Genomic DNA, 7495 nt, shown 5'->3' with positions numbered 1-7495 from the left:
GTTAGGTCAGAGGTTGGACTCGATGACCTTGAGGTCTCTTCCAACCTAGAAAATTCTGTGATTCTGTGATTCTGTAAGCTAAATATTAGTTATTACATATCAGAAAACCAGACATTTTCGAGGCACTCAATTATATGAAATGAGTGACTAACAAAAGCATGAACATAGTTCATCTGTAAATACTAAGTTTCAGAGATAACGACTAAGAAGTAAGGCAGATCCAGTCTATCTGGTTTTCTGCATATGCATTTATCTGTAACACATACACGCATCTAGGAATGCTATTCAGCTCCTCTGGTTTATCACTTTCAAAAAGAATGATAACCTAGAGCAGGTTTCAATCTAAAGGGTTCCTTGGTGTTGCCTGCAACAGTTTGACGCAGAGCTGGGATGCCTGGGAGGAGAAGCTGAAGCAGCCCACTCCTGGCAGTATCTGCCCCCTGTTGGAGTCTCAGACCTGTACTGGTGCTTAGAAAAGCAGTTTAGGAAAACACTGCCTTCCCCTTCCAAAGAAGGCTGCTGTGCTTGCCTCCAGCTGTTCTTTCTAAAGCATAGGTTTAAGTTCCAGAGTGTAATTTTTGCAAGAACATCATGAATATTTAAGTGGCATTAAAGACAGGAGATAAATTTCCAAAGACGTGTAAGCCAAGGAATATTTAATCTTTGGCCACTGAAAGAAAGATCCTTCTGTGAGGAACATAACGTATAGTTTGTCATAATTGAGAGATTTGTTTGCTTATTGGGTTGAATGGAGCTCTCCCTTCTCATATATGTTATCCCACTAAAAGGTGGTGTTTTTTTTTTTTTTTTTTTTTTTTTTTCGTGCTCCACTGTTACTAACTGATACCTTGGCTGGATTTTTAAGGCTGATTTTCGTTGTTGTGGGAACAGAATACTTATCCTTATAGAATGACAGCTTCATTTCTGCGTGACAGTAGACGGGATTGATTCCTCAGTTTTGCAGCTGCATGTCTGTTTTTAAAAACCTTCAGAAAGGTTTTTCTTAGGACAGCTCTCTACTAGAGGTGTGAACATATATACAAATATCTCTCAAAAAATATCTCTCTCCAGAGACCAGTTTCTACTGTAAATGTTTAAAAAATATTTTGGTCTTTTGCATAAATCCAAAGCTTGCCCATTACATAAATACATTTTACACAAACAAAGAAATGAATTCAGCTGAATTTGTTTTTGTTTTGTTTTCCTCTTAACCACAGTAATAAGTGCAGTGAGGACAGAGCCCCTGATCCAGGGGACAGTTGGGTGACAGGAATTCTTGTGCCCACGTCTAGTCTCTTTGACCTAGCAGGGCTGGTGTCTCATAATCTAAGTAGCTCATGTAATGAGGCTTTAACATCTGCAGAGCCTTTTCAAGAAATCTGTTTCATAAAGTCAAAATTCTCCTGGAGATGAAGCCCCAATACACAACGAACTTCTGCAGTGTGGTCTGTGTTAGATTGATCAATCTCATATTTCTGAGAAAATAAACTGATTTGATAATGTTTCAGCTCAACGGTGTTTCGTAATAGAGATTTAAACAAATATGCTGTCAGCCCTCCCTCCCTCTCAGTTAGGTGGATATGCATGCATTTTGGACTGAGAGCTCTTTGGCACAGGAACTTAATTCTTCTCTTGAAAATATCATGTTTGCTTTATTATGCCTGTTAAAAAATAAATCTGTATTCACTTCTTGCAGTTGCACATGGTTGAGGAAAGCTGACAATTCCCCACTTCTCCATCCCTCATATTTGCACATACATCTCAAAAAAAAAAAAAAAAAAAAAAAAAGCCAGGCATATTTTAATTCATTTTCTAGTGTAGCATTTGGAATAAACGAGTGAGGTCTATTCTACATTGAGCAGACTTAGAAAACATAATCAGTCTGGGTTTATCATTCAAATGAGGGAGATGTGTCTATCCATTATGTTTAAGGAAAGGTCAGATTTTTATGGTGAAAAATTCTATGTCAGGGAAAACAGGGCTTATGCAATCTCTTCAAATAGCTGATATAGACAGTGGCTCTAATACAAAGAAAATCAAACAGAATTGGGTTCTTCTATGCTGCTTTTTGATAAAGACAGGGCATCCTTCTACAGCTCCTTTTTTCCCCAGTGTCTTAAACCATATTAATTTGTTCATGAATGGCTGCAGCACAAGCCTGACAGTCAACCATACCATTTCCCTGGAGAAGAAAGGACCAGTCAGTGTTGCCTCATTTTGCTTTAACTCCAGCTGTTGGCATGGCAGTTTATGCACTTAGTGGTGAGAAACAAGCCTTTTTTTTTCTTTTCTTTTCTTTTTTTCTTTTCTTTTTTTTTTTTCTAACAAATGCTTATCATTAGGTTTATACTAACAAACACTGCAGCATTAACTCCTCTCTGCTTACCTCTGTAAAGTGTTTAGTTGGTCTCCACCCCTTGGTTATTCTTTCATTGCTTAGTAGGCACTAACTGCCCTAGCATTTTACAGTGTCAAGCCATGACACAGAAATGACTTCTGTCAAACAGAATAGCTGAGAGAAAAATATTGCATGGTTCAAAATACTTTTTACAGAACTATTTCCAAAGAAAACTTTTTAGAATATTTTCCAGATTTCAATGTTTAAAAAAAAAAAAAAAAAGGAAGGTTAAGTCATTTGTCATTAGTTTTTGTGCTGTTTGACGACATCCATTTGAGAAGGAAAGCTGCCTCAACACACACAAATAAAAACTAGGTCCCTACAGAAAAGTCTAAATCCAACCCTAGGGATTTATGTAAATACTTCCCCCCCTCAGGATTCTTCAGCACAAAGATAGATGCCTTCTCCTTAAGAAACCCTTACTCTTAAAGCCACATACAAGGTGCAGCAAGTCTATACGTGGCCGTATGTCTTAGGGCACTCATCAGGACGTATAGCATCAGACTTCACACCATCCCCTGGCCCCAGAAGATGCAGTCCCCCACTCTTACCAGTAAGGATGCCCCCATCCAGTCTACTGGAAGGCAAGCCTCCCACTCCTGTGCTGATCCCCATCCAGAAGGTCACAAGAGGCTAATTAGAGCTGAAAGTAAAAGATTGTGCAGAGAAGCTGGGAGTGCTTACCATTGCGTGGTTCATTGAGGGTGGGAGGCTGCCATATCCCACCATTGGCCTCCCCAACCCCAAGAAAAGCCCCACAACGAGCTGGTAAGAAGTGGGTGCTGCTCTAATCCCCTAGGCCCTTCGTGGCACATACTGAAGCGTGGCTTTAAGCTGTGGGGTTCCCCGCGGCACATCAAAGTGATACAGAGCTCTGGCACTTAGCGATTAGGGCACAGAGGGTGTAAAAGTCATACCTTTTTTTCTTTAAGAGTTTGTGGTTTTATAGATTCTTTAATCTACCACTCTCCTTCTCCACTGAAAGGGTTGTGAGGCACTGGAACAGGCTGCCCAGGGAAGTGGTGGAGTCACCATCCCTGGAAGTCTTCAAAAGACGCTTAGATGTAGAGCTTAGGGATATGGTTTAGTGGAGGGCTGTTAGCGTTAGGTTGGAGGTTGGACTCGATGATCTTGAGGTCTCTTCCAACCTAGAAAATTCTGTGATTCTGTGATTTACAGTTATGAACACAGAATGTAATTTGACTCAAGATATTGCTATTTCTATAATCATATTCCTTGTTAACTGCTGAAACTATCTGATTTTTTCCTATAACTTATTTGTTAAGCATCCTTTTCCAAAATGAGGGAAAATACCCTTACTGACACTTATATTTTAAATTGTTACTTTGAAAAAAAATAAAAAAATTACTACACATGAAAATAGTGCCAGCTTATTATTGGGAAACAAAATTGTTAGGGCTGTGGACTTTCTTTTTTCCTCCTATAAGCAAAGTAATTCTAACACACTCATTAACAAAAGCTTAATGCAAACACCTAAAATCAGCACATGGTAGGGCTAGAAAGTAAGTGAATACCTAAGTGAATACCTAATACTGTGTTTCAGCTGAGCATGTTGACTGAATGGCATTGAAACTTGTAGACTAATTTACAGTTCTAATATTTGACAGAGCTTCATGTATTATTGCTGTTTTGTAATGTGTATACATAACATTTTTTACATAAAAGCAGTCTGCTTCTCAGTTGGTCAAATTTAAAATCTGTCAGGCAGCTGAGAAGGATTTCAGACTGAAGATGGAACACTAGAGAAGATATGCACAGACCCATGGGAAAAAAAGTGTTTTATCTCATTTATATAAATGAAAACCACACTCCAAAATGCTAGTGTGTAGAAATAGACTGATACAGCACTACTGTTTTAAAATAAGTTCTCTTCAGAATGAAAATGACAAGATGTAGCAATGAGAAGTGCCATCCTTGAAGACCACAAAACTTGAAAGAACTTATACTACTACTCATTTTATTGCAATATATTCCTTTTATTTATTATTGTCTCAGAGGAAGAATGTTACAATGTAGTGTTTGAAGTAGCATTTACTTGGCAGCAGAGGACAAAGGATGCATACAAACACAGGCAGAAAAACAACTTTATACATAACCTCATATTCAGAACAAAAATAAAAGCCACCAAATTCACTAATGAGACTTTTTTTTTTTTTTACTTACTTATTTGGTGGGTTATTTTTAAGGATTCTTTGCTTAGAGAATGACATAAGCTTGATAAAAGCAAAGTACTTTGCAGAGAACAGAATATAAAGCTATTTCCAATACTACTCATGAAGATAGGTCTGAGGTAGAAAGGTGGTCATGGCTTTCCTCTTCTGTAAAATGTATTTGTTTTTCTTCTCGGAATAACTATGCTACTTTTTTAATAGATGAAGCATTTATAGTAGCCAGCATCTTCTCTTCCCTCCCTGACAGTTTCGCCCTGCTCAATCCAGAATAATACTTAGCATTTATATAGAGCTTTTCAGACACTAAGCTCTACAACACCTTTGAGAGGTAAGTACTATCAATCCTCATTTTACAGATGGGAAAACAGAGGCAGAGTGGTTAAATAATTTGCCAAAGGGTTCAGAAAGAACTGGCACTGGAGCCAACACTAGAATGTGGTCAACACTGTGCCCAAATCACTGTGCCTTGAGCAGCAGCAGCAGTCCAGGAGTAAGTACTGTGGGTGCAGAACAATCTAGTTGGCACCACTTCACAAAAACACTAGAAATTCCCGACTTTCTGTTTTAAAGTCCTCTAGCATCTTTTGGTACAAAATGTATAACTCTTCCAATACCATTTTGAGACTTTTTCTTCAGTAATAATCAAGAACAACATAGTATCATTTTTCTCCACTATACATGAAATATATTGCATGCAGTTTTACGAATTAAAGGTATGTCCTGAAATTAAATCAAGTGTCCATGCAGCATTGTAAACCCCATGAAGGCATTAAAATCTTATGATTATTTTAAAACTAGAGATCAGCTGATCAGTGACATAACTTTCCCATAATTATCCCTACTTGAAGTACATAAATAAATGATTTCAAAGATAAAGATGAGTTGCAAGATTACAATGCCACATGATAACATCTAAGAGCACTGCAGCTTTGAAGAAAACGTTCCATCACTAATAGTATTGGAAAAGGCTTTCTAATTGTCTCTTCATTTACAAGAGGCAGATAAAAGACTGGTGTGTTTAGATTATCAGAAGGGGATCTCACGGAAATGAGCTTTAGTTCACAGACTGTAAATTCCAGAACTTAAAACAAGTTTGGCACAGCAGGGAACAGCAAAGCTTTGTCTCCAAAGTTGGACAAGATTACACTAACTTAGACCTTACTAAAAACAACTTAAACTATCATCTAAGTCCTCTTTTTAGCTATCTCCTGATTCAAAGTAAAGTAAGGCTTAAAAACAATAATCCTCCAAATGGAGTGTGTTGGCTGGAAATAACTAAAAGAATGTTAAAAATGCCATTTTGGTGCATGATTATATGACTTGAAATTAGAGTTTACCTTGTTTAATGGAGTTAAAATACTGTAGCTTGTACTCAATGGCAATTTTAGTTAAACAGTTACAATAAAGCAAATCATGGGAACTTCGTATGTCAATCCTGAAAATAAATCAAGAATAATTTTGGAGTCTGTGTGGTCAGATGGTTAGCATATAAATAATCCATACAGAATATTAAATGAGTGAGAACGTAACTGAGGATATTTTACAATGTAAAAGCAAAGAGCTGAAAGGAATGTATAAATGTAACATTTTGCTCCAAACTCCTTAGCAGTTCTCTTTACGATTATCAAAAAGAACATATATAAAGCCCCTGCCCCTTTTCCCGCGGCTGTATATTTATACAAATCAGTGACAAATACTCCACTGCTCATTAATTTACAGTTGCATAGAAAGGGAAGAAGAAGAAAAAAACAATACTATAAAAACAACATCCTCATCTTTGGGTATTCAGTGTTTTACTATTTCAAGTAGAACACGCAGTCAAATTGAACAGCATGTCCCAAGGTCCCATGCAGCCTTCTGATAAAGTGGAACTCGCGATTGGCGTTTTGTAGAAAAGGGCTGTACTGCACATCAAGAAGCACTGGTTGACGTCCAAATGAGCACTTCACATTGCCTGTAATGATGAGAAATAATCATGTCAGTACTGTTTAGCATGCACAGTCCTCTAAAGAGAGATCTAAATACTCTGGACTTGGTTCAGTTAAGGACTCGCGTGTAATTTTACCAAAAAAAACCCTATACTTTAAAAATTTAGATGTATTGTCACAAGACTCAGCAAATCACTGAGGCATGTAGTTAAGAGAATCCTCATTTTACTGTGTTGCAGCATTTAAAATTCTTGCTGAGTAAAGCCCAAAGGATGTTATGGACTACAGAGCAGTAAATATAACTTACATGCTTTCCTTGTTGTGTACCCACAGAAAAAAAAAAAAAAAAAAAAAAAAAAAAAAAAGTGTAGGCTAACTACTGTTCTATCCAAATCCTCAGTGGTAAAAATGCAGAGTACACACAACCAGGATTTGGACTCATCCTCTTAAAATGTGATGCTTATTTCCAGGCTCCTGTTTCAGGATTCTGTTCTCTGCAAAATGGGGAAATATCCCTTCTTAAATGGCTCTGGAATGGTGTATTTCAGGCATGAGATCAGTTGGGAATCATTCTGCATCTAAAAAATCAAATGCTTTTTTATGAAGATTAATATTAATCACTGAGAACACTGAAAGCTATCACTACGCCTGGTTACAGGAAGGATTTCTGAAAAACATTAGTTTAATTCACTAGTGTACTTTATTAAGACACTGAAGCCCTAAGTCTGAGTCACTTTGGGCAGGGCACAATTCATCCCATTCCCTTCAGAAATTCCTGTCGGAGTGGGCAATCTTACTAACACAGGATATTACAGTCCACTAAAATGTTTGTTGAGCAATATTTCTGAAATTTTAGATACTCTCTGTAGGGAGGTCTGACCTCGCAACCTGTGGATTAATAGACAAGGTGAAGCAATTTAGGGGAGTAAATGGACTCTGCCTATCACTTCATTCTTCTGAAACCTAGCCCATAGCAA

General features: G+C 37.5%; 1 protein-coding gene across 3 annotated transcripts in view; it reads right to left on the bottom strand.

Annotated features, from left to right (window-relative positions):
- Window positions 1-4534: 4534 nt before the first annotated feature.
- UTRN (utrophin) overlaps window positions 4535-7495 on the bottom strand; it is a 366152-nt gene continuing 363191 nt past the window's right edge. For all 3 annotated transcript variants that reach the window (XM_032185295.1, XM_032185296.1, XM_032185294.1), the window contains one exon: window positions 4535-6544. In XM_032185295.1, the coding sequence (XP_032041186.1) occupies window positions 6536-6544 (9 nt within the window). In that variant the 3' untranslated portion in view covers window positions 4535-6535. The remainder of the gene's footprint in view (window positions 6545-7495) is intronic.

Source organism: Aythya fuligula, chromosome 3, assembly GCF_009819795.1.
Source record: "Aythya fuligula isolate bAytFul2 chromosome 3, bAytFul2.pri, whole genome shotgun sequence".
In the NCBI taxonomy this organism is placed as follows: Eukaryota; Metazoa; Chordata; class Aves; order Anseriformes; family Anatidae; genus Aythya; species Aythya fuligula.
This window is presented reverse-complemented; position numbering and strand designations above follow the sequence as displayed.